The sequence below is a fragment of the Centroberyx affinis genome, unplaced genomic scaffold (assembly GCF_046629955.1).
Source record: "Centroberyx affinis isolate AG114_WGS23_722 - 3 ecotype Tasmania unplaced genomic scaffold, CSIRO-AGI_Caff_v1 ptg001246l_1, whole genome shotgun sequence".
NCBI lineage: Eukaryota > Metazoa > Chordata > Actinopteri > Beryciformes > Berycidae > Centroberyx > Centroberyx affinis.
In genome coordinates this window covers 346,922-374,267 of record NW_027279757.1, presented here as the reverse complement: position 1 = coordinate 374,267, position 27,346 = coordinate 346,922, and the positions used below count along the sequence as shown (strand labels likewise).

General features: G+C 42.5%; 1 protein-coding gene across 1 annotated transcript; it reads left to right on the top strand.

Annotated features, from left to right (window-relative positions):
• The first annotated feature begins 441 nt into the window (after positions 1-441).
• On the top strand, positions 442-22,615 carry bard1 (BRCA1 associated RING domain 1). The gene is made up of 11 exons (XM_071524909.1): positions 442-468; positions 994-1,050; positions 2,848-2,996; positions 3,767-4,833; positions 5,391-5,471; positions 7,687-7,859; positions 11,937-12,063; positions 12,307-12,439; positions 14,041-14,133; positions 20,656-20,753; positions 21,700-22,615. The coding sequence occupies exons 2-11, from the start codon at positions 1,004-1,006 to the stop codon at positions 22,039-22,041; spliced, it is 2,310 nt and encodes a 769-aa protein (XP_071381010.1). The 5' UTR covers positions 442-468; positions 994-1,003; the 3' UTR covers positions 22,042-22,615.
• Positions 22,616-27,346: the final 4,731 nt, after the last annotated feature.

The window sequence follows — 27,346 nt, the reverse complement described above, 5'->3', positions numbered from 1 at the left end:
GACTCAATTTATTATTAAAATTGACTTCAGTCCCAACTAATGTAGTTTATTAGGGTGCTAATAGTGTATAATTATTATTATTATTATTCTTGAATTATGTATGTTAAATGTTGAGCTCTTAACCTGTATAATGTCGCTCATGTTTATTCTTGCATTTTCTGTGTAATTTTTCTGATAAAAATAATACACTCATACTAAGGGGAGGGGCGAAACGAGTACGTTGTTACTGTGGTCATGGCAACGGCCTAGTCACTTCCGTAAATCTTTGGCGGGAGATGCAATCAGGAAGTTCTCTCTTTTTGCTTTTTTTGCTAGCTCGGTACATAAACAAAGTGATAGTCAACGAGCCACAAAACAAGTAATAGTTCTTTTAAGAATGGACGGTGAGGTTCTCACCCAGACAGGGGACTGGACGAAGACCAAAGAGGCTGTCGCGAACTTTCGAGAATTGCTGCTTTGCTCAAAATGGTAACTAACTTTAGAAGCAGGGCTCTGGCCACACTTCAGTGCATACATATAACGCTAACCCACAAAGCTGCACTTAATTTCAATAGCATTTCAACTTTTGAATGGTTTCTGTTCGGTAATTTAACATAGACCGTAAAGTCGCTATTGTCCACGGTGGGTGGTGGAAAAGCATTGATGGAGTAACAGACAAACCAATAAACGTTTAATGTTAAATTCTATTGAAATAAAGTGCTGCGTAGCGAATTATACGTTTGCCGAATTGAAGAGTGGCTCATAACGACCCAGAATAGGCACTGAGTCATATTTTACGGGGTATATTTGCCGATAAGCAAGGCGACATTCAAATGTCTGATTTCTGAATATACTTTAGCGTGTCGTTCTGTAAACAATAGGCACGCATTGGGGCTAAACACTAACGTTAGCGCTTGCGCACTAACGCAACGTTATCTAACTTTTCACGTTAGTTACCTTCTTGACTGTCTGGTTTGTTCGTATTCATCATTAAATATTTTTGTCTTCTCACAGCTCGCAATTAATGAAGGAACCCGTGTGTCTGGGAACTTGTGAACATATGCTGTGCAGGTAACGTTAGTTGAACGATTACATTTGAATATCTCATCAATATAAAACAAGCAAATAGTAAACATGTTGTCCCCCACCAGTGATGTAGTTCCACCCTTGGGTCAGTCAGTGATTGCTGAGTGTACTTGAAATATGAGTGAAATTGCATAAGCATTTTCGTATGGGACAATGAAAGAACAGATTGACCATATATTTCTTTTGCCTACTCTCCTCAGAATTAGGCTTACAAGTTATATCTTGAAATGTAGTAACTGTAATTGTCCTGTTTTTACTCAATACAGTACAAAATATAAGAACTACAATACGCAATAAATACAATCTGTACATTACACAATGTACACTACAATACAATTTATAATACAATATACAATATAACATACAACACCAGGAGCGTGAGTGTTATGAATGATATAAATGCTAAATGATAAGTGATATATGGTATTGCACAGTAGGTAAGTGGTAATATGATATAAGTAGTCAACACTGAGGCACAGTGGTAGTGCAGTGATGAGTGCAATAACAGTACAACAGTCCAACAACTGGACAATAACTACAGTGTCTTGTGGTTAGAGGTTTGCCCAAAAATCTTCCATTGACTCTCACTTCAACACATTAGCCCAGTCTGATGTCTCCAAGTGTGTAGCCCCCATTCATTGTCCCCCACATTGTATGAAAACTTTAACTGTATGACCTGCTTTACCACTGAGTCCCCATTCATTGTCAGTGCCGCCCCTAGTGGCACAATGTCAACGTTACAGTGTGACTAACTAACGAACAAACGAACTAACGGATGGAGACCGATCCATAGTCCCTCCTTTGGTGGGGGACAATTACGTTGAGGGCACGTTGAAGGCACAGTTCACTCCCTACAAGTTGGTACAATGATAAAATGTAAAAAAGCTGACTTTTGATCGTGATGCCACTGTCCCCACTATTACCTCTATACCTACAGTATAGTATATAGACAGTTGTATAATTCTGTACCAAGTCATTATGTAAAAACAAAAATTAGACTCTAATATTAGGTTCCTTGAGACAAAATCATATTAAACGGTTGTCTGTAGTCCAGTGTGTGTCTGTTTTTGGGGTAAAAAGGTAGAGACACATTCTCTAGGACAACAATTGCCTACATATATGTATGCTGTTACACTTAGGTAAGGCCATACCAAGGCAAACATAATCAGTGTAGCAAGGAATGAGAGTATCAGGCTTTCACATGTATTTTTTCCAGTAAAGGAACATAGTATTCTCTCCACTTTAAAAGGAACTGTTATTCGTTTTACCGGGCTTACCACACGAAACCTATGATCAGCAAGCATAAAGGAGACCTCTGACACTATTGTAAAAGCACTGCTGTAACAGGTGATTCCTACACTTATTGAAGGTGTTAGGGGAGGTAAAAATCAAGCAATAGAAAATAATTAGTTGGATTTTTGGTAGGTGACAGTGTCATAACTACAGATTCATATGGAATATCATGGCACACCATGGCAGAAAATATAAAAAGTTATTATCATTCAGGGTCTTATTTCTACAGCAGATGAAATATAACAAATTGGTTAACACAGAGTAGAAAATATATTGGCAATACCTTTTAATATTGAGCTGCACCCCCTTTTTATATCAATCAATCAGTGTCTCAATTCTCTGAAGCTTCCACCTGGATTCAGCTGGTCCGTCTGTCTATTTCATCGAAAGAGCAGGTGGCACTGCTCAGCATAGTATGTCCAGTCAGTGTATTTCTTTTTTATTGAATTGTGAAGTGGACTTTGAAGCCGATATATGTTTATTGCTCAGGTCCTGCGCTGGCCCTCGGGCAGGAGATGGCTGTACGGTGTGTCATAGCCCCGCGTGGGTGAAGGACATCCAAATCAACAGGCAGCTCAGCAACATCACACAACTCTTCTGCAGTTTGGAGTCCTTGTTGAATCCCATAGAAAATTCAGGTTAGTAGCAGCTGAAAAGCAAAGTGAAGTTATCTTCTCTACTCCTGCCTCCCCTCCATTATCTTTCATCCATCCATCCAGCCATCCACCCCCCCATTCTACCCACACATCCTTCTATCAATTGTTGACTAAAACATTTAACATTTTCCTTGTGCAATCTAATCTCTGAACGATGGTATTAGTGGCTTGTTCCTGCAGTATTTTATCCTTATCTCCCATCCAGCATCCTTGTAATGACAGTAATTATGCAATGCAATTAGCCATGGTGGTGTTTAACTTGCAAGTAGATCTCAGCTCTGACAAAGAGGGTGCTGTGTCTGGGCTGCACCTAGCCCTGAAGCTTTCAGCCTCGTGGTGTGATGGCTCAATTAATCAGTAGGTATCAGAAGTTGAGAGTGTGTATCTAACCCTGCAGGGCAGCTTTCTGAATGGCGAAGACGTGAACAAAACTGCGGGTAATTGTGGTCTCAAGAATGAATTTGCGCGGAAATGATGGCAAAACGAAATTGCTAGGCTACTTCTTCCACATGTCGTTATTGTTGCTTAGCAATGCATAATTCAAAAGTTTGGAGATTTTGTCACCTCAGTAGGTGATAAATTGAGGCTTGCGTTCCATTTATCACCCCTAATGGTGCAACTTTTTAACAAATACAAAGTAGTTTTTTTTTTTCATAGCAACAGTTCATGATGAAAAAGCGTAGCATACACAGGACGGGCGATGTTGTTTAAGTCACCCCTCTGACATGTTGTTTTTTCACACCCCATTGCAGACTCCTCTCTTGCCGAGAAGCAAACGCAGTTGGAGAGCCCTCTCTTAAAGCACAAGAGGAACTTCAAGATCTGGTTCAGTCCCCGCAGCCGGAAGGTACGCTGCATGGTGGAGAAGCCTTCGGAGGTCACCGTACCAGGCAGCGGGTCTTCCGGAGAGACGGCCTCAGCACAGCCAGACGCCATTACGACTCAATGCAAAGACCTGTCAGTCTTCAACTTCAGCTCCCAAGACTCTGGCTCCTCTTGCCCTGAAACGTGCAACACTGACAACAGAAACGGGAAGAAGAGGTCGGCCAAAAATGCTGCCAACAGAAAGCCGGCGGTGCGCAGAGCCAATCAGGCGACACACAAACAGACCAAGCAGAAGAAGAAGAAGAAGAACCTGGAGGCCATCAACCAGCAGTGGGGGATCAGCGAGGAGGAAGAGGTCCTGAGGGAAGGGGAGCAGGCCTGTGTTGAGGGGGAACAGAGGTCCAGTAAAAGGGTGTCTTTTCTAAGCCCCGGTGTCTCTTCTGAGGAGCCTCAGCCTAAAGGGCCACAGGGGAACCCCAGTGTTCTCAGCCCCAGCAGGAGCATCCTTAGACAGAGTCTGTCTGGAGGCAGCATCACTATGCTCCCGGAGGACCAAGCCCAGCCTGGTCAGAGCATGCTGGCCAGTCCCTTTGAGCTTGACACTCTGTTCGCGAATGATCCCAAACCAAGCGAGCGTACCGAAAAACAGGACAATGCATCTCCTCGTAAGCCCACCCCGAAAAGATCTAGAGTGGATGAAAAGGAGGCCACCTCGGAGAGAACTCCAAAACGGCCCAGGGCGTCCCCGGGCCGGAGGAGACGGTCAGCGGGTCGGACGGCTCCGGCCCTCCTCGATCCACCCTCTTTGACCAGCCCCAGGCGTGATAAGAGCGCCAAAAGCCCCAGAGAAGAGCGGGGAGACAGCCCCTCTTGCCCGTCCACCGCAGGGACAAAATCCCCGCGTGCATCGGGTGGCCGACCCGCCTCGGGGAGCCCCGCCATTATGAAGAGGAACCACAAGGGAGAGACTCCTCTGCATCTCGCTGCTATAAAGGTCGAGAGGTTTTGGAATAATTCACCTTATTTACTGTACAATTTCAGGACCACTGAGATAATAAGACAGCAATGATAGCAATTCATATCAGTGACGCAGTGTGCAGGGGATGACTTTATCGACTGAGAATTTGACAGGCACATCAATAGTACAATAAAAACAATGGGAGGGGAGTGTGCCAACCTGGGCTTTTTATGTTCTTTATTATATTTCAGCTTTTCTTTGGCATCGCCTCGTAGGCTGCATCCAGCTTAAATAGGCTTGTGTAAATCTCCTCTCGCTGTGGGTTTTTTCCCCCGATTGAACATATCAGTCTTCAGATGATCAGACAGCCATTCTCCGGCCCAGCGACAATAAACCGTTTTATAGTAATCCCTGTAAACATAGCCGTAATCCCTCTCTGGATCCTAGACAAGGTAATCAATGGCCCACTGCTGAGCGTGATTGATAAACAGCGGGGCTCTCGGTGCTCTGGGATCAGCCGCTGTGTTTGAGGGGTTACGTTTACAGGTCTGGAATCTTGACCTCGGTTCTGTTGTTCTCTCTCGGTCTTGCAGGGAGATGTGGAGACTGCCACGGAGCTGCTGGACCAAGGGGCCGACCCTAACCTGAAGGATAATGCCGGGTGGACACCTCTGGTAAAGCACTAGAAGGACACACACAACTGTTAAACTAATACACCAAGTGATAGATCTATACACTTTCTACCATGTGTGGGGAAAAAAAGCCTCAATTTAAAAAAATATTTTGTTTAGACATAAAACTAACAGACAGGAACCGTCTTAGGAAATGAAAACGAACAAATACATTTCAAAACTTTTTTTGGAGGAATGGAAACGTAACTGGAAATTAAAATTATTTTTAATGTTGTGGAACCTACGCATTATTTTGAAAGCCTAGAAAACGCTGTATAATATTATTTTACATTATGGCAGTTATAGTCTTGGATGCAAATGCGAGGTAACATTCAGATTCAAAGTTCAGGTTACATTTCGGATGTAAACAATGGTAAAATCGTGTCATTTTTTCCTTTTTAATGCCTTCCCCCCCCCCATTTTTTCCGTCCTTTTTTAATACGTGCCAAGGACCATGGGATAGGCAAGGATAAAAGACCTATGCATAGAAACGTGCTTCCTCAAAAGGATAAGTACACACTGCTAATTTTCAAAAGGGCAGAAGCTGCGTTGACAAGCTACACATATTAAGTGGATTAGACTCAACAAGGGGGGAGCCGGGGAGGGGGGGCGGGGGTGTAAAACTAGCGCAAGTATAATAGGAAAAGAAAATAATGGTGTGCTCCTATAACAGTGCTGCATCCAGTGCCATTGATGCAGAAAAGTTGCCCCGAGGTTGGACTGTGCAAAAGAGGCCTATGCACTGACAGATGAGAACTGGCATCACTCCTGACTCTTGCAGCCTTGGCTAATGTTTATGTATATATTTTTGATGGATTGATTGTCTGTTGGCAAGTGTCCATATTAATAAGTTCCCGTCGGGCAATACTTACAGGCAGCATATTTTTAAAGTTAAGACAACACATTAAATACCTAGTAGAGACGTGACTCGGGCTTGACTCAACAATGTCACATCATGACTTTTTTTCCTGTTACAGAAATGTTTGAATGTTCCTGTCCCCAGATGATGATATGATGGTTAAGAGTCACATCTGGGCTTAGCAGGATTACAAATTTTAAAGAATTTTTGACATTTATTTGGAGTCACAACAAAATTGTCAATGTTTGTTATGCCTAAACCTGTTACAACAAACAAAAATGTAAACCGACTTATAAAAATACTAATCCATGGAAGAAAACAAAACATTTGCCTGCCAGTGATGGCCAGGTACTAAAGAAAGATAGGAGTATTCCTGCAGTAAAACAACTGCCATAAGCACTGCTGTTCATTTAAATGGGTGGAAAATGGAGAGAGGCATATTTTGATGCTGGGCGAGTTAAAAAGTTGTTGTCGACATCACCATTGCACACATTTTAAGCTGCACTTCTGCCTGACATGGCTCGCTCAAGTATTTCAGCATAATGGAATCACCCTCCACTTAATACATGAGTGAACGCATTAAGTGTCTTTTACCTGATTGTTGGGAGGCAAATAAGTCCAAAGCTTTTAGCGAGCAATATGGCAGGGGCTACGTAAAATGCACGCTGTTTGCTGCCTTGACTACCTGAGTCAGATGAAACTGAGCTGGATCAGAACAAAAAGTGGCAACCGTTTTAGCTTCCTGATAACGCTGTCAGCTGCCCAATTTATTTGATACGGGGCCACAGCTATACCGCTCGCAATTTTTGCATTGGGTCTTAATCTCTCAAATGAAACGCTCTCACACTGAACTTCAATTTCCTTGTTTTCCTCACAGCATAATCCTCCGTGTCAAATTCAGCCCTGGCTCACGTCGCAAACATAAACTGTAAAAAGGTTGCAAAACACTCCCCTGAGCTATATCTCACTTGTGTTCATTTTAGAATATAGTGACTCAGAATAATACCTGAGGAGTCTACTCGGATTATTCAACTTAAGTAAGTTAAGGTAAGTTCTGCTCTGCAAAACTAACGGAAAATAATAATTTAGTTTGGAAGATCTGAGTGACATAATTACAAAACTACCTGTCAACCTTGAATATTCATTCATAACTTATGCCCTTCCTATTTTAACACTCTTTTAGTGTCTCCCTCTACCTCAAGAAATTTATATCAACTGGAAAAGATAAGTTTGAGACTGGATGTGAGTTATGAATATACAGTAAGAACAAGGCCCATATTTTGAAGATAACAGATGCAAACCACATCTGAGAGCTCCAGGATACACTAACTTCTGAACCTCGCTGCTGTTTCGTTCCAGCATGAGGCGTGTAACTTGGGCCACCAGGCGGTCGCGGAGGTTTTGGTGTTGAGGGGAGCCCTGCTGAACACGCCGGGCTATGAGAATGACTCTCCGCTCCACGACGCGGTGAGGAACGGACACCTGGCCATCGCCAAGCTGCTGCTGCATCACGGAGCCTCGCAGAACGTACTGTATGTCACTAAAACCACTGTTCCATACTTCACACACTGTCATCCCACTATTGGCTTTGTTTGCACGTTATAATGATAAGGGGATCATTATAACGATCGTTATATCAATGGGGAACTCTTGTTGTAAATCTAGACTATGAAACAGACAATAGGAAGCTCTTGTTTTGAATTTAAACTGTATCTCACTGGTTAACTCACTTTTTATATTATACATCAGGACACTCACAACTGGCAAGCATGTAAATAACGCTGAAGTTTTCACTCATTACTTCATTCATTCATTTATTTATTCATTCATTCATTCTTTTGAAGCTACAGGACAATGCTGATTGCCGGCCCGCCCCTTCAATAAATTCTGTCAGTGCCTCTTATCCTGTCATTTTAGCAGGCATTCAGCCCTTCATCAGTCAGAACAAGGCTTAGTTTCCCCCGCTTTGTGGAAATGCAGTCGGTAGATGGATAGCTGGAAGAACACTGAGGGACACTGATTATTTGTTGGGCGGTCAGCTGATGCCATCTCTGCGTTCTTGGCCTTGGGGAGGCATGGCGGATGCATGGCAGGATGTCCATGAGGAGGGAAAAGACGGTGGTTAATCAGTGTGATCGATAGGACAGTCAGTCAGGGCCAACATGCCGGACAATTGCCTTTGCCATCTTTTTACACCCATCACCCTCTTCCTTCTCCCTTATTTCATTTCATTTGTCTCATCACTTTGATGGGTCCCGGTGGCTGGTTCTCGCCAGCTATGGCTAGTGACAACAGATTTACTCCTCTTTACCTTGCTACTCATCTGCAAGGCAAAAGGGAGACAGCGACTGAGACAATCAGTCATGATGCCACAAGATGAATGCAATCCTTCCCCGTCACGCACAATCGATGAACCCCCCCACTCTTCTCGCACACACACATACAAACAGCACACTGGTCTTCTTACAGTCACAAATTATTTCCCTGAAGGCTGAGTTGGAGTGAGAGACAAAGCTAGAGATCTGCCAATGCGATTCCTAATGGATTGATTGGCACACAGCACAGGGTCTGAAACCTGAAGTCTTTCCGATCTTCATTGTGCTTCTGAGTGTGTGTGTGTGTGTGTGTGTGTGTGTGTGTGTGTGTGTGTGTGTGTGTGTGTGTGTGTGTGTGTGTGTACACATTAGGTTTGAATGATTTAACAGGATTTTCTCATCGTTTTAGCCCTATCCTCTAAATGGGTGATTGCCAGTACAGCTCTATGTAAATCTGCATTGGTGGGCAGCTTATTGGGAATACAAAAGGAAGTCTTTCAACAGACAAACCGCTAAGTGAATTCTGATGCGTTTTATACAATCGACCATCCCACTTATCTCAGAAAATACAGTTATAAGCATTTTCTGGGAAGGCTACCCAGCAGAGCTTATGACTGTGTGTTTCAATCATGGAAGCCTATATATTTACTAAGTGCAGTGCATTTGGACAGCCAACATTAGGTCTGAAAGGTGCTAGTTGGTCGCCTATGCAATGTCCATAAATGTAGACAATATTCAGCACTGTTGACAGATGTGAAAAGAAATATACTTAAGGTATCACTCAAATGACAGCAGATGTTCGTAATAACAGAGGCAGGAAAATAAATTTGGTTTAAATAAGTAGCTTGTTGATGGGAGTTCTCTTAGCCTTCTAAAGTAACATTTGACATCAAATGGCTTCAAAATTGCCTTGGACTCACCTAGGTTGTCCTCAGTGGGGTTAGTAATGTCACTGTTATGGTAGTCTATTTACCGATGGGCATGCATGTTTGGACCGCGCAGGTACTTTCTGTTTGTCCATAGTTGCTCCCGGGCCTCAGCAGAGTTTAATATTTGGTACTCAGATCTCACGTGAGGACCAGCCATGAAGTCCTCTCCCACTGAGCAATTTTACGTAGATTAAAAGACATCTAAATGGCTATAGAAGTCTAGGCTAAAATGAGGCTATATAGGGTTTAAAAGACTTTGACTTTGGGTTGGATTGAAAGGGTTAAGATTAGTCACAAATTGATGAGTTTTATTAAGGGTTAGGGTGAATGAATGATTATGAATGTCATCAATGGAAGATATCACTGGGGATCAGGGTTTACCTTTTTGGCTGGAGAACATTCAGTTGTCCAACAAATAAAAATATTGTCGGCGAAAAAGTCCGGAAGAAAATATGACAAATAAATCAATCAATCAGTAGCCTAATTAAATTATATCGCGTGACCTATAAAGATGGTTACCATGGTTACTATGGCATTTGCACAGGCATTTCTCCAGGCAGTAAGACTCTTCTACCAGATCGCTGACAGCCGAAAAGGCCCGCAAAGAAAGGAAATTTCCTTTCTGTTGACTCCGACTAATTAATTTGTTGGATCATTACATTTGGTTTGTACTGTTTATTGCTATTTAAATTTACTCTAGCCTATTTAATTTAAAACTTGTCTGGTAAATGTTCTACTTTACCAGTCCGGAATCCTAAAATCTTACCAGCCATGTTGGCCGGCAAAAAAACTGTCTAGCGGAAACCCTGCTGGGGATGCAGTACAAGTATGTCTGCGCGTGTGTGAATACTTTTAATGTGTGTACATATGCATGCGTGCAGGTGAATCCATCAGGGTTCGAGGCACCTGTCTTCTCAATCCAGATGCCTGTGCAGCGTCACTCAGGAAGTGTATCGCAGACTTCACAGATGATCGCCTTGTCTCACTTGACGCGCATAAAACCCCTTGTTTTTGCTGTCATCTTCTCAGATACACTCCACAGATCAGGATCAGTAACACTTCTTGATTTGTCATGTATCAGATGCAACAATTAGGTACAACAAAAGGCATGATATTTATTATATGAAGAAGGGACGTCTTTAAGAAAGGCTGAGGATGATGTTAGGCATGCTGCACCTCTGCTGTATTTTGTATTCAGCTCCAAATTGATAAATGAACCCCCTCCTCCTAAGAGGCATGGTTACAGTAGGTAACCACCACCACTACTGTCTCCCTCCCACACGTGTACATAAGCAGAGACTTCTGGGAGAGTATCTGTGACTTTGCCTCCCCCACACAATTTTCCACGCTCTATTATTTTTCTTTAGATATTCTGCAGGCGTGCAGCTGCATAAACCAAAATGATGCCTTTCCCTCAGCGTGCGTGTGTGCGCGCACATGTGCGAGTGTCGGAGACATTTTATGTTTGTTTGTGTATATTTGTGTGTGCGGGGTGGGGGGTATGAATCCAAATGAAATATTTTATGGACCAGTGGACCTATTAATTGTCCCCCAGGTGTTATCTTTGCTGACGCCTAATCTTTTAGAGACGACCTGCTGGGCTTGGTTCTTCTCCACCTCATCCTCTTTTTTTTCCTATGCTTTTTTTCATTCTTTCCTCTCCCTCCTTCCTCAAGGTGACCTCAGTCTTGCTTCCTGCAGCTCGCTCAAACTTGAGGGAACATGCTTACCTTTTGGCAGATAAGCCGTTTGATCAGTGTACTTTTCTGTGACAGAAGGATTGGTCGCAGTTTCATGTCTTTGTGCCGATAATGCAATATGATGCTTGTAGCCTCCACTACCCATAGTGAGCTTGAGTGTTAGCATGTATCATAGTGAAATGCTGAAACTAAATGTTGAACACACAAAGGTCAAACTGTTACCAATCTTCTCATCACAGAAAGGTATGGTGATAAAATAGGTTATGTGCTAAAATGTCAGTGCATTTTTTCAATGTGTTGAAGCCATGTGATTTCTGAGTGTTTCTGCATCCCATGAGTCCAGTGTGTTAGTGTAGCAGCTCCCTGATTTCTCTGCCTTCATGCACATATAGGACCATGACTTATGGATGAAGTAGAGTGGACACTTCAGCACATCCTCATATCAAACAATTATTTTTATAGATATTGGAAGTGCATGAGGGCAGACAGTTTCACAGACCTAGGCTAAAAAATGGCGCAGAGATGTGGGACTACAACACACAATACCATGATGCTATGTCTATCAGTTATCTGCACCCCACAATTGCCCATTGGCTTGTGTGTACACATTCTATGTTTCACTGGTGTTTTTGAAATGCAGAGAAACTGTCACTTTTTCTTGACAGGAATCTGTATGGAAAGCGGCCTGCAGACTACGCATTGAGCCTGGAGATGCATGAGATCTTCCAGGTAGCCACAGAAGGACCCCACCCTGCTATCACACCTATCAGCCCTTCAGCCAGCCTCTCTATGGTACGTTTTGTAAGGACTCTGATTTCAAAGCACTGGAGGAAATCTGGGCCTATTGTAGCAGGAGCTGGAACCTAAACTAAACGATCCTTACTTTCATAAACTAATCCTCCAGTGATGAATCTCTTGTCCAGGACCAGTTTTGCTAAGTCAGGGGGCAGATTTCACCTTGGGATTCTTACCCCTAGAGTTTGAATGTTGCATTATTGATGTAATGCTAGCGTGCATTCTTGCGTCCTGTCCTAGGTAAGCGACAGTGTGAGGAGTGATGAGCCGGCAGTGTTGCTGGCCAGTAAGCTGTCTCAGCCCCAACAGCAGCAACTGGCCAAACTGGGACAGCTACTTGGAGTGAAGAGGGCTGAGGCCTTTTCTGGCTCAGGTAAACTTTGTTTGTCTGGTGCTGACTAACACTTCCAGAATGTTCTAGATGTAGCCTTTTAACATCCTGGTTGATGATATTGTTATTTGTGAGACATTGGTTCTTATCAGGGTTAAAGATACTGTGCACACCTGGGATTCACCAGTTTGTAATGAAGATCAAATACTTCTGCCTTAGTGATGGGATTGCCATCTGAATGCCTTTTTCCCACTGAACCAAGCTCTATAGATTTTATTACCTCCAACAGACCCTTTTGTATTATATAGCTGCTTAAGCATTATCACTCATGAAGCTTCAACAATAACTAGCAAGTACTTTTAGAGCTGTATATATCATTCTGATGTAGTAGCAAAGAGCAGCTCCTTCACTGTTGCCTAGTAATGGGTGGGAGAACAGCAGAGTGCAAAAGTAATTGAAGCGATTCCTCATAAACTGTTTGGAACTACTGTCAGAGTGATGAACAAACACTAATGGAAAATAGACATGTTTTTCCACCAGTCTCCAAGGTCTGACCAGAGGGGATAGAAGCTGATGCTTTCAGAGAACTGTTCACATTTTGAATTAAAGGCGAGACAAATCCACACTTAACATACCATGTAAGAATTTTTTGCCCTGGAGATATAATTACGGTCATTTCGCACTTGTCAGCCACCATGGCTTGTTGACTGAAGAGGCAATAAGCCTGTATTTAATTTTTGATTAACTTATAATTCTGCGTCTTTGTCTAAAGCCTTTTATGCATTAGGCTGTTTCTTAGCCCTGTGTTGCAGTAGTTCAAAACAAGGAGTTTAATAGTAGGCCTTTTATTTGCTCTCCTATAGTTTTTCCTCCTGAAAAACATGGGTAATTTTAGGGATTTACGTCTTTTTTGTATTGAATGAGGGATATTAAATTTATACTGGCCTCCTCCAGGGGACTGCATGTTGAATGCACTGACTGACTGCTTGTGCTAGTGTTTAAAAGGGAGGTAATGTTCATGCAATCTTCAGACACCTTTCTTGGTAATATTCTATTTCCAGAACTTGGGAGTTGTGAGAATTAAAAAAAAAAAAGGAAAAATCTCATGTATTGAATAAAATGTTTTCTACAAATTCTCCTACTTGAAACCATGTCAGGTGCAGATACTGTATGTAACAGCATACTGGTGTTAAGGTATACCACAATCAAAAACAATGACAATTATCATACCACAAGCACTTCCTTTAACACCTTGTCCACAGTTTAAATATCATGGTTGATGTGCAGTGCTGCTGTAAACAGGAGTAGATGTAGAAAGTCAGAAACAAAGGGGCTTGTTTGAATTCCAAATTCACCGTCTCTTACTTTATCAAACTGTACAGGCAGCAGGCCTGCAGTGTATTGTTGCATTATCCTACAAGAAAATGCTTCTTTGAAAGCAGTTTTATGCACGTACTCATCATCTCTCATCTTATTTCTCCAACACACACACACACACACACTCGCAGGATTTCTCTGAAGCAGTTCCTTGGCATGGTTTGTCTGAAAGAAGTCTCTTCAAACTTTTCTGATCAGTAGTAGCAGTGCCAATGATCCAGTGGTGTGTATCTGTGTCTGTCTGTCTGTCTGTCTTGTTCCTCCAGTGAGCCATGTAGTTGTGCCAGATGGACCCATGCCCACCACCCTCTCCACCCTCCTGGGCGTCCTGGCTGGCTGCTGGGTCCTCAGATACAGCTGTAAGTATGGGCTGAGGTGTCGACATGGTGGTTTTCTGTGTATGCAAATTTAGGTAGCATGTCAAACAGTGTTGCTGCTCCAACCAGGCTACATTCCTCCTGCAGTCTCACTGGGATTGTTTCCAAAATATCTTTTATTTTAACAGTGAGTGTATGCATTTATAGCATGGGTTGCTCCAGCTGGGGATGAACCCCTCACCATGGCACATTGCCTCCTGTTTTAACCATTAAGATTCACAGGACCGCTAATTTTGAATCTAATCTTAAAGGTGCATGGAGTTATGAATATCACAGGCCGTTGACAGGCGTAATCCCGAAAGGAAATGTGACGGAGTTCAATAATATGATAAATTCTCTGGTGAAGTTAAGGAATGTTAATGTTCTATATATCTTTAAACAGAAAAAATACTTCATACACATCATTGTCATCACAACATTTGAAGAGCCCTGCTCCAAAATGCTATATATCATAAAAAAATCATTAACTTAGCATTCAATATCTCTAAAATACAGAGGACCCAATTCTCTAAAAATAGTCAAGCAAGGGCATAAGGAAGAAAGAGAGAGGGAGAGAGAGAGAGGGTGAGTGTGAGAGAGTGTGTTAGAGATGCAACAGCAGAGCCAGATTCACTTTCAATATTGTGAATACATGGCAGGATGCTCCAGCAGAAACCTCTTCAATTTTTGAGTGCAGAAAATCACCTTAGAAGGCGAGGTATCTGCACATGGTCTAACTCCAGAAACACAATCTTTGGAGCCAACCTAGGGCTATATACAGTACGATGGATTAATACTAAAATAGGAAGCAGTACATAAGTTATGACAATGTTTTATATTAACAAGCGAGTTGCTATATGTTTCAGAATATGTGGCGGTGTTGATATTAAGATGAACACTGGAAGGTGCAAATAACACCAGCGTCTGTGCCATCTGGAGATTTAAGAACAAGAGAGTATGTTTGGTTCATCCAATCCAATTTACACTGTTTGCACTCCTCCCACATTATTTTTGCTGCAATGCAGGCTGTTTTCTGTTCACAGAAATAAGCCATCAGAGCTCAGGCCGTAAAAATGTGTGAAAATGTCATGGGAATTTTAAGGAGATCAGGGTTCCTACGGGTTCTGGAAATCCTTGAAAACACTTGAATTTTAATGTGGTGTTTTCAAGGTTTGAAAAGTGCTTAGATTTTGAATAAAGTGCTTGAAACTGCTTGAAATTGTAACGTTAATTACATTACTTTAATAATAAATCGCTATCTGACTGAATAGTTCAATTTTTAGATAAAGAAATGAAATAAGTCAGAGAGAGAGAGCCTAATTGCTTTTGCCTTTCGCACAAAATGAAGACGACTCCGCTCGAGCCTCGCTTGCCACTCTGTGCATGTGTGTCAGTCCTTTTTGATGTGTGCCCTCTGATGGGACAGTGAGTGGGAGGCTAACAGACGACATGCCGGGAGGTTGCCGTTTCAATGAGCGTTGGCTTGAAAACGAAAAATACAAATCATGGTTGAAACGAGGACCAAATCCTCGAGCAGACTTCTGTAAAGTCTGCAAAAAGGACTTGCAGCTTTTCACCATGGGAGAGTCTGCGGCAGGCTAATAAATGATAGTCGATTTTCGGGAGGGATCGAGGGTGAAACAAAATGGTAGTACTAGTATTGCATGTCAATTACGGCACGTTCATTTATGGAATATGCAACGGCTGACATTACCTTTAAATGACATAGCTAATAATGTTAATGGTAACATAGTTTGGAAATGTAAACTAAGTTACAGACTCCGCCTGTCCTGTCATCATCTCTTACTACTATATTACAATCCAATACAACTGTTCTGCCATAAAGTTTACTTTTATGATGCCCAGAGGTGGAAAGTAACTAAGTACATTTACTCGAATACTGTACTTAAGTACAATTTTGAGGTACTTGTACTTTACTTGAGTATTACCATTTTATGCTACTTTATACTTCTACTCCACTACATTTCAGAGGGAAATATTGTACTTTTTACTCCACTACCTTTATTTGATAACTTAAGTTACTAAATACTTTGCAGATTCAGATGATTAATACAAAATATAATCAACTAATAAATTGTGATGTATTATTATAGATTACTGTAAGCTACCCAGCAGTATATAAAGTAGTGGAAATCAGCCCCACCTTTTCCAGCTGCAACCTTAAAGTGATGCTTACACATTAATGCATCAATAATTATAATTCAATAATATAATATATACTGTATTATTCTGAAATGGGCCATTCTGCATAATGCGTACTTTTACTTTTGTTGCTTTAAGTACATTTTGATGCTAATACTTTTGTACTTTTACTTAAGTAACATTTTGAATGCAGGACTTTTACTTAACAGAGTATTTTTATATTGTGGTATTTCTATTTTTACTTAAGTAAAGATCTTAGTCTTTCTTCCACCACTGATGATGCCTATAATGTTCAGTTTTTTTGACACTGTCATAGAGGTGTTAATTCAATTATATGTTTAGCATTGAGGTCATAGTTAGTGGTGGTGTTGGTTTATTTCCACTAATACTATCTCTGGTATTAATGGTCGCTACATAATCGTTACAGCATTGCTGTCACAAAACATAATTTTGGTTGTTTATAGCACAATAACATCTGATTTAATGTGATGAAGAAGTGAAATAATCATTTTGAGTATATATATATATATATATATGTATATAAATATGTAATTTACCACAGCTGTAAGGTGCTGGAAAAGCTTGAAAATGCACCTTGAAAAGTGCTTGAATTTGACTTTGGAAAAGGTGTAGGAACCCTGGAGATGCTTCTCATTCGTTTCATTCTTCACCAGAATATGTTTTTTTCAACTTATATTGAACCACATATTGATTGAATCCAGTGGTGGTTATTTTCCTCCTTTCTTTAATCCCTTTCTGAAGTGAGAACCGACAATGCAGGGGGTAAGTCGATTAAAATATTCTTATAGAAAGTCAGTGAAAAGTCACACATTTTTGCAGTGCTGTAGTGCCAATTCATGCTGGCTCTTATAAATAACGTCAAGTAGCAGTGATTTAAGGCTTACCTTGTGTCCTACCTAGGCTCTAGTGTTTAGAATTCCTTCTCAATACCAAACTAGTCAGAGACGAGCCTTCAATCCGCCACCTCCCCTCCTCTGCACTGTTTTATGTGAAGTCGGGCTTTGTTTGAATTGAGGAAAAGCCTCTCTGCTCTCGTTTAACTTTTCATTCTCCGTAACACACAGTGTCCTGGGAAACATTAAAAGGAAATTTTGCAACAGGCAATTTTCAGGTAAATTGTTTGTGCCTGCCGCTGTGTGCGCGTACACCTGCTTACTTGTCTGACAGCCAAATAGAGTGGGTGGGGGGAGAAAAAAAAGGGAATCTGGGAATCGATGATGTGCTTCAAGGCTTCAAAATCGGAAGCAATGAAAAGATGGCAAAGTCTCCCTCTCTTGTTTGATTTGTGCCAAGATGAATTCATAAGCAAAAATTTAGCTATTCCCAGCCAGTCTCCCTGGCATCCTTGAACCAACTTTTCTCGCAACAACAAGCAGATATTCAGTGGCAGACGGCTTCAGGGGAAGTAAAAAGGGACTTACTGTCAAAGAGTTGTCTGGCACCTTGGTGTGCCCTTGACTGGTGTATCCGTCAGTAGCATCTCTTTACTGTGTGTGTGTGTGTGTGATGGAGTGAAACGCCGCGCACGCCTCTGTGTCTGCCGTTGTCTCTGACAGTAAGCCATTTTATAAGTTTGACTGTGTGTTTATGTGCGCGCTTGTGCGACTGTATGGATTGTAGGAGAATTTGTATGTCTGGACCATATTCAGCTTCTCCCCCTCTCTTCTCTCCACGCCAGCTGAACACTTGACACAGCTTGTCTCCCTCTTGACAATCACTGTGGCATCCTGTCTGTGTCTCTGTCCCCGTGTGTTTGTGTGTGGGTGGGTGTGCACTCTCAGGGCGTTTTCACACTGTAATAGTCCTTTTAAAGTCCCAGCTAGAGCTCCCTGGGTTGTTGCATTGTATCGGACCAGTTTGGACAGATATTTTGGTGGGAGTACCAAAAAATCAAACTAGAATGGCAATCAGTGTCGTTCAATGGCAAGGTGTAGCATTATAATGTGAAAACGCCCTCTATCGTATTCTGGGGGACTTTTAATTTGACGACGTAGTCCTCTTTCCCTCTTTGCCTTCTAGTCCTCATTTCAAAACCAGGTCCCCTTGTGGACTTTATCTATTTGCCTGTCTGTCTGCTTAGTTAGAAAACTGTATTTATCCCATTCAAAACAACACAAGATGATGCACAGATGGTCGGTTTAAAGGTATGGGTAAATGGAAACCACCCAACACTAGCACACACTATACGGAAACACAAGACAACTTCATGAAATTGGAAAAAGTGCAGTAATGAGAAAGTGCTGGAGGTCTAATACATAGAGTAAAGTGCTGGGTGCAGACTACAGATTACTTAGGAGCATTATGGCCCTAGGGACCACTGAGTTTCTGTAGGGCTTGGTCTTGCATAGACGAAAGAAAAGAACCTCTTCCCAGATGGAAGGAGACTGAACTCCATGCTAAGGGGATGTGCAGGGTCGATTAAGATGCCCTCTGCCTTCTTCACAGCTCTCTTCTTACAGACCGAGGACATGCTCGGCCGAGGTGCTCCAATGATTTCACCACTTACGTTTCAAATCCTTGAGAGCTTGTTCAGGTTGGCTGTACTGATGTTTCCGAACCAGCACATGACACAGTTGGTTAAAAGGCCCTCAATAAAAGATTTATGAAACATGGGGAGGATGGTATAGTCTACTTTTAAAAAGACAAGCTTCCTTTAGAAAGAAGAGCCGCTGCTGTTCTGCTTGTAGACCTGATCAGTGCACTTGTCCCAGCAGACCTTGGTGTTTGTATTTGTTCACGGTGTCAATTAATTGGTCCTTTATTTTGATCGATCGGATGGGGCTCACTCCCTTTTTGAAGTCCACCAGCATCTCCTTTGTTTGTTGTTTGTCTCGTCTATCGCGGCTTCAGTCCCAAAGTGTCAGTATCAGACTTCAAAAATACCCATCGGTCAAACTTACTTCCAGCGGTTGTCCTCAGATCACAGTGAGTTCTTTCTCTTGGTCTCGTCGTCGACGGCTGGGGCCGAGGTCGCCATGGAAGGGCTCGGATTCATCTGTCTTATCTGTTCACTCATTCACTGACTCAGGAAGGAAGGCAGAGGCTCGAGATGCTCTCTACATTCAATCTCTGTGAATGTAATTAGCAAGTATGCTAATGACTGCTCAGCACTGGGCTAACAAGCGAGCGCTATCGTCCGGAGCGATTAACCCCCAGTATCTCCCCCTCTTCTCCACCCAAGCCTAACAGGGTCTCTGCAAATGAAAGCTGTAATTAATGGGAATGAAGAAATGTAATTACACCCCACCAATGTTATGGAGACTGTGTGTGTAATTTGCTGTTTTCATGACTGGGGCAGCGATCAAGATAGCCGTGTTGTGACAGGGCGTGCACACACATTGTAACCTAATCTGTTAATGTCACCATATCTTGCAGCCCGGTGCAACTGCATGGGAAATTAAATGGCAGTGGAAGGTGAAATGAATCACATGAGATTGCATGGGTGTGGCGAAATGCATAGTTACCTTGCAGATATTCGTTAGGCCTGCGGGTCTGTTTGCATTTACTGTAGCTGGGCAACATCAGTGACTTTTCACAAAAGTGGAAGAAACATTACGTGAAGCCTCTGCAGGGTTTTGCTTCACTTTTACAACATTTTGTTTAGTGCAGTTAAGATCTTAGGCCAAGGCTTATGCCCAATCCTGTGAGGGACCGAGCCACTTGATATCTTTTTTCGACCCCTTGTAGAGCAAACTGCAGTTATTTCAACCTAAGCCTTGTAGGAAATCTAGTTCCACCATGCACAATGTGCAGGTTTCAAAACTGTGAGCTTTGTTGCTGTTTTTTTTATTATTTTAGTTTTTTTGTGACAGTCGATAATGGAGCACTTATGAAACAGCAGCACCGCAATCTGAACTTCTGTCTAGCACAGTTGTTCAAAAACATCCTTTTTTATCTGTGACAGCAGAGGGTCATGAAAATGGGTGATTTTTCCTATCTCCCCATACTTTTATTTTCTCTCTTTAAAAACACTCTTCTCAAAGTTTTAGAGAAAAACTTTCTCTTCTCTCCATCTCTGAAAACAAAAAAAAAACACTCGCTGTCACACAGTTCCAATCTGAATGTGTCGAACCTCAAGAGGGAGAGACAAAGCTTGAACTCTGCTAAAGCTTGCGATACTTAAAACCAGAGTTGCATCATTAACTCCATCACACTGTGGGCATCTCTCCCTCGGTCAGCGCGCTACGTTGCCAGCACTCGAATTCTTCCCGCTGACGCTGATAAATTGGACGTGAACGTTGTCATCCTGCATCTGCAGTTTGCCTCGCCATGCTCTTTGCACTCAACAAAGTTAGTTATTGCTCAGATTTATTTGTTTGGTGTGTTTTCTCTCTCTGCTAGGGGTGGAGGCGTGCCTGCAGGCAGGCAAGTGGATGCCCGAGACTGAGCATGAGGCAGGAGAAGGCCCCCAGCGCAGCCGCATCAACAGATGTAGCCTGGTAAGTGACAAACAGTCTAGAATGATTGTCTAGATCCTCAGTCCTTAAGAAACTTCTAGCCAGGAACATATTGTCAAGCAACATGCACAAGATGTTGTTTGCCGATTACCTATTTGTGTGCTGCTGTCCTTTGTGAAGGACGGCAGCGCGCTGAGTCTGAACAGCCAGTCTAATATAGGGTTTGTTGTACTGCTGTCCCAGAGCAGGCAGACAGGATAATAAACATGCTCTTTGGTACATTGGCAACGTCCCCGGTTGGTTTCTTCTGTCTGTCTCCCTTCTTTTTTTTTCTTGTGCACAGTAAATCCTCACTGTAGAAAGCGCTGTGTTGATTATAAATTAGGGACACACACATACACAAACACACACAAGGGGAATGAGACCAAAGTGGAGTCAATGAACCCGCTAACTTTAGAAACTCTTGAGAGAGCCAATTTACAGCACAAAACAATTGAGTTCATTGATGCTGCGAATAGAACAGCCTCCAGTGGCCTGAATCGCTGCTGCTTTAAACAACAATGCTAAGCAGTCCAGAGTTTGTCTTGAGAAGAGCTGTGCTGCTGAAATTGTCTCCTGGCTCTGTAGCAAAGTAAATAAATAGTGTCCACACACACTCACACGCAGAGTCGCTAACACACACCGATTGATAGCATAGGAGCTGAGAGGTGGTGACAGCGCAATGATTGAGCGTTTAAATTCATCATAAACAAAGCGGGAGACTTTAATCCTTCTGCCACTGCTCTTGTTAGAATGAGGTTTTCATCCTGCAGCTCCCACTGAATGATTAACATCTTCTAATGGACAGAGATAATAGATAACTGGTGGCTGTTTCTCTTCTGAGCCGGGCATTTGATGCAGAAGGAGGTGCTAATTTGGAACAACGGCGAGTAAATCACGAAAGCACTCACTAATGCTTCATCTCTCACGAATGATTCATGTTTTCAAGCTCCCCCCGTTGTTCGACGGCTGCTTCTTCTTCCTGCTGGGCTCCTTCAAGACGCCTCCCAAAGAGGGGCTGGCCGAGCTGCTGCGCGAGGGGGGCGGCCAGCTCCTGAGCCGGCAGCCCAAGCCCGACAGCGACGTGACGCAGACCCTGAGCGCCGCCGCCTACCACTCCTCGCCGGGCTCCGACCAGGCCCTGTGCACCCAGTACATCCTGTACGACCCCCGGGGCGCCCACAAGCCGGCGGCGGTGAGGCGAGGCAAGGTGTGGTCGGCTCCCTCCACCTGGCTCATCGACTGCATCGCCGCCTTCCGCCTCCTCCCTGTGCCCGAGTCGCAGGCTTAGTTCCAAAAAATTGTTCCCATAAATAAAGTGTTTATTGTGCGCTGTGATGGTAGTCATCCCATAGCAGTCATCATGGAATATTTTTTGACATCCTCAGGGATTAAATTGTTATGGGACCATTAACACAAATCACATAAAAAAATGCATTCATTTTGCCTCTATCTTTTCTTTGTCTGTTCAGCCATGGTGGCTATCACTGCTCATGCTAACTACACAGTTCTTCTGTTTATTCCAAACAAACCCCTGTTGTTTATTACTTTATGACCTTACTCGATGAACCTGTGGCTTCACTGTCTGTCCCACTACAGACCATCATGATGTTGACAAGATGAGATGATAATGGCTCTATATATCAAAAAGAAGCAAAAGAAGCAATGTAACAGGATTGAGCATATGGTAAGAAATTCACTATGCCTGCTTGATGTGGAATAATAACTCGGAGCCATGTTGGAGGTTTAATTTGGTATCCATAAGGTTAATTGTTTGTTCATGTTGCTCAGAAATAATGAAAACATGTTTGGAAGATGAAGAGCACATTTTATGCAGTTTTATCTTGTTCATCGAGCATTTCAAAATAAACATTTATTTTGTGTCAAGAATGGGTCGCACTCAAATCAATTTGTTGTCTGCTCCAATGTCTAATGGTTGGCTCTAGAGTAAAATTGCCTTCCATAGTCTACACTGGCTCACCAGGAAGAGTTAATTATCTAATTATCTAATTGAAAATGCCTCTCTTAAACAAATGGAAAAAGTGTGTCCCCAAAAGGATCGATTGGAATTCAACATGAAGTGCAGAATAGGAAAAGCAAAGCAATTAATCGTTCCGTCACTGCATTGGCACTTGCTCTGAAGAAGAAACAAAACTTTATTTTCCCCTTTTGTCTCCACAAGGTGCGTGTGTACGTGTGTGTGTCTGTGTTTGTTCACTAGCACCAGCGTTAGGCTGCAGGTTTCTGGCCCTGTGCCTCAAGAGGTCTTCTACACTGGCCATCTCCCAAGATGCCATTTTCAATGGGATTAGTCAGGGATGCGCCTAATTGCTATTGATTGCTGCATCCCGCATAAAATTGCTTCCCCCTTCCCGTCCATGGGGGGAGGTGGGAGAAGGCAATTAGTAGTGCGGACAGGATAGAAGCCCAGACTGACTGGTAATGAAATGAAATGGAATGGAGGAATGGACCTGTGAATAATGCCCTTTAACTCACTGAGCAGTACAAAACCCTTAGGCACTAGTATTCTCTCACTATCTCACTTTCCCTTACGCAGCAGTAAGCCAGACAAAATAGTTTTATCTTATTTGGTGAGCTCTGCTTGTTGGAAGCTTACATGGGAATTTGACAGGGTCCGCTTCAATGTCTCAGAGTGTGAGTTGTTTGTTTTTTGCTTGTATGGTTTGTGTGACGTAGGGAGCGGGACTGGATTCAGGGAGATTTGTTTGGCAGCATCCTCTGAGCTACGGTGGAATTTCAGCTAACGCGCTGTCTGGCCGCACATTTAGATGCTGGGAAGTGCTGCGCTTGTCAGCAGTAAGGAATTGCACATGTGTGCAGTATTTGTTATCGGTGTGTTTTCATGCAGAGTCTTAAGTGACCTGGAGGGCAGGAGACGTCAAAGCACTCCTGCGTGAATAAAAAGATTAGCATAAAAGAAAGAAATCCACACTCACTTTTGCTGAATAACACTTCTTTTTAAGTCTATTTAACAAAATAGTTTTTGTCTCCATAAATAATACACATTTTCTCATGTTATTTTTTCCTCCTCCACCTCAGATTTCAGAATACACATTATACGTTGGAAGATATTTACATATGAACAACATAAGGAGCACCAAGGGCTGTTTGACTTTTCAAAATTGGAATTGAAACCCCATGTTTGGCCTGGCGTACCCTTGGTTTCTCAAATAGTGTATTGTGAGCCTCTGTGGGCATGTATCCTCATACTATGAAAGAAACCCTCAATTAATTTTAAATATAGATTCAAATTGGACTAGACATAGAAATAATACTATCCCACATTTTCCTGCAGAACAGACCCTTGGTGCCCCCAAAAAGTAATACAATTGATTGTATAATAACAGTGTTTCTCTCTCCTTATTCCAGATAGTACTCTCTGTTGGTTTTCAGGCACACTTTATGTAACAGTTTTGTTATTTTAAAAAAAGAACAATCTTTCATAGCTTCCAGCTACAGTAAGTCGGTGTCTCGTGGAAAGAGCAAATGGTACACCTTTTACAAAATGCCCATGTACAAGCCTGTGTGGTTGAATGGGTGGGAGGACGGATGGGGTAATTTGCACAGACATTCGGGGGACAGACACAGAAAAGACTCAATTTCTCGGCGGAAAATGAACAAAGACGGACTGCGCTGACCTATCCTTGAAACTCTGTTGCTTCACATTGAGAAAGGTCGTTTTCCCCAGGTTTGCCCAGCCACTATCACCTAGCTGGAGGCTCTTTGTTGGCTGCGTTTGCACAGGAACTGAAAAACAGATTTGTAACACTTTACACCACAAAATCTGATCTTCTCATGACTTTCTTACTATGGGGAAAAATCTGATTTTTTCCACGGTTTCTTCATGTTAAGACAATCAAGAAAAGATCAGACCTTTTGTATCTGTTTAAATGCAGATATACATGTTCATCCTTGTGGGAAATATAATTCTTGGGGGAATTTTTGGGGTTATTCATATCCCTCTCTGAAAGATCAATCAGTATCCATAACACTGTACCTTTTCTGCCTCCCTTTCTCCTTCCTAATCAGAGTTATAAAACTTATTTCCGTGACAAGTGTTTCATGAACTGACCTACTTATAATGCAGAGCGACTCGTGCACCGGTACATGTCCTGTCCCACGACTCGTCGCCCGCAGGCTGGAGAAAACAAACCCAAATCTAACCGTATTACCTGTGTTCATTATATGTGCTTCCCTCCTGCACCCTGACCTCCACCCATAGCTCTACTGTGCGGAGGGACGGTTAAGCACGATCTTGGGTCTGCGGATGTTTTTCGCCGCCTGTTGACGATTCACCTTCTCCACTCTCACCTTCACAGTCGGTTGATGAGAACGCAGCTCGCATGAGTGGACGGCAGATTGGTCGAATGATCATGGAGATTAGCCGCTGTGAGTGTGGCGCCTCCGGTTTAGTTTGACAAAGTCGGTGTGTGTGGCTCAGACATAAGAGGAGGGAACCATTTCAGAAGGTTAAAGGGATAGTTCACCCGAAAATTTAATTTCCGTCATTATCTACCCATCCTCATGCCGGTACAAAATCGGATGAGTTTTTTGTCTTCATACAGCTGTTCTCCAGGCTCGCTGCCGGAGTAGCTTTCTTCCAAACAACTGTGGCAAATGGAGTTCAGTCCTTTAGGCTTCAAAAAAAAGAAAAATCTTTATCAATTATTTAATGCAAATCGAGTCTTCCTCCATTGTATTCCGCTTCAGCTAAATGATTGATAAAATTTCATTTTTTCCACTAACAGAGCAATCATGGCATCAGAAGACTTGGACTATGCTGCACAAGCTGTATGGAGAACATTTATCATTTTTTGCCCTTTTTTTTTTATTTACTGCAATTGTCTGAAAGAAAGCAAGAAACTCCTGGAACTCCTCATCCGATACCGGCATGAGGATGAGTAGATAATGAAGATATTTACATTTTTGGGTGAACTACCCTTTTAAGCGTGGAAGTTAGGGTTAGCAATGCAACTCTTCAACTAGAACATCCTATCTTCCATTTTTGTTCGCGTCCGTTGAAAGAACCTGATTTTTTTTTTTTTTTTCAAAAGCTGTGTGTGAATTCGGTTTCATTCGATTTTCCTCGTCATCCTGCTGATTCACTCTGATGGCTGCTGCCGGACTTTAACAGTTGCAGGGTTGAGGCATAACTAGCTTTGGCTAATGCATTGTGGTAGAGCAGTACAGTACACAGAGGAGCGCAAAGAAAAATAGCACTTGGAGAGGTCCGAGCTGTTTGTGTGAAAGATCTCATCTGGAACAGTAGCAATAAGGCATCATTGGTGGCAGCAATGCCTTTGAGTCCTGTCAACTGGCACACTCCTCTTAAGTCTTTCTCTGCCGCTACCCACCAATGTCACTCCAACATATTTAGATACACCTACAGGCTCAACAATTATTTGACATTTAAAATAATTAAGATGAATGAAGCAGCTCCATTAATCATAAAAGGTTTGGAGTGCCGAGGCTGTGATTGATAAAACAGAGATGTCAGTTTTGTTTTATGAGTCTGCAGACTAACGTGTCTCAAGCCAGATAGATGAGGTCTGTCTTTCCACGTTGAAAGACACTAAATCATTGTAGCTTAATGATGGAAATGACCCGAGCTACAACGTTGTGCCCGGGATTGAACTCCGCCCACATTCTTTCGATCTTGTGATTTCTCCATCGACCGTTACCGCCGCGGCTTCGCCGACGATGAGATTCTCTCAAAAATGACTTTTAGTGGCTTTTAAGGTAATATATTCTTCCGCCACCTCTTTAGTCCGGGGTCTTCATCCAATGTTCATTTCTGTCTCATTACAGAGTGCTGGGAGCCGCTATTAAGTAGCCCATCCATCACAGCCCAGAAATAGGGTCTAAAAGGTTAACGGGAACGGATTTTCTGGAAATGGAAAAAAATACCAGTGATGAATGGCATGAGCTTTACTGGAATTCACCTTTGAATTAATGACTTGTATTTATCATCTCTAAACGCGGTGGTGTTTTGGGCCCAAGTTGGGTGGGGTTTCTTTAAGTCTCTTGCCTTAACAATTGAAGAGCAACCAGGTTTTGGAATATATCAAGGTAATGGCATTAGCTTGTCCCAAAGTTACAGCCCTGGCAATAACCACACACTACAGTGGATGAGCTGTTCGAACATATTGGGGAGGGGGCAAAACACAAAATCAATTACACAATCTATAGCAGAAGGGGAGGATAGCAGCTTTGTGTCTTAACAAGCCTTATCGGCTTAAGTGCTTCACAGGGTGCAGCGTGGATCAACACTTTTAAGATAAAAATGATTCGACGCAAGTTGTGTACATGTGTTTGCGGATGAAAGGGTGTGTTTGTGTTTGTGTGTGTGCACATGTATGTATGTGAATGGCGCTTTGAAGCACTTAGACATATGCAGATTTCCCCCTTTTGTCTGCCGGTTCTCGTCGGATTCGCCCCGGCGCCAAGCACCCAGCTGGGTGATTTATCACAGAATACTCCTTGATTAAGGGAAATTAAAGCAGGCTGCTTTTCGCTTGCTAATTGCTTTGATAACAAGTTCAAGCTGTTAGTTGGTAGGAATATTTTGGTGGATA

Excerpts from the sequence above, each read along its gene's own strand:
- bard1 (XM_071524909.1), top strand. The coding sequence starts at position 1,004 with ATGAAGGAACCCGTGTGTCTGGGAACTTGTGAACATATGCTGTGCAG. Across the intron at positions 5,472-7,686 it reads ATGCCGGGTGGACACCTCTG|CATGAGGCGTGTAACTTGGG; the intron begins GTAAAGCACTAG and ends GTTTCGTTCCAG. Across the intron at positions 14,134-20,655 it reads CTGGGTCCTCAGATACAGCT|GGGTGGAGGCGTGCCTGCAG; the intron begins GTAAGTATGGGC and ends TCTCTCTGCTAG.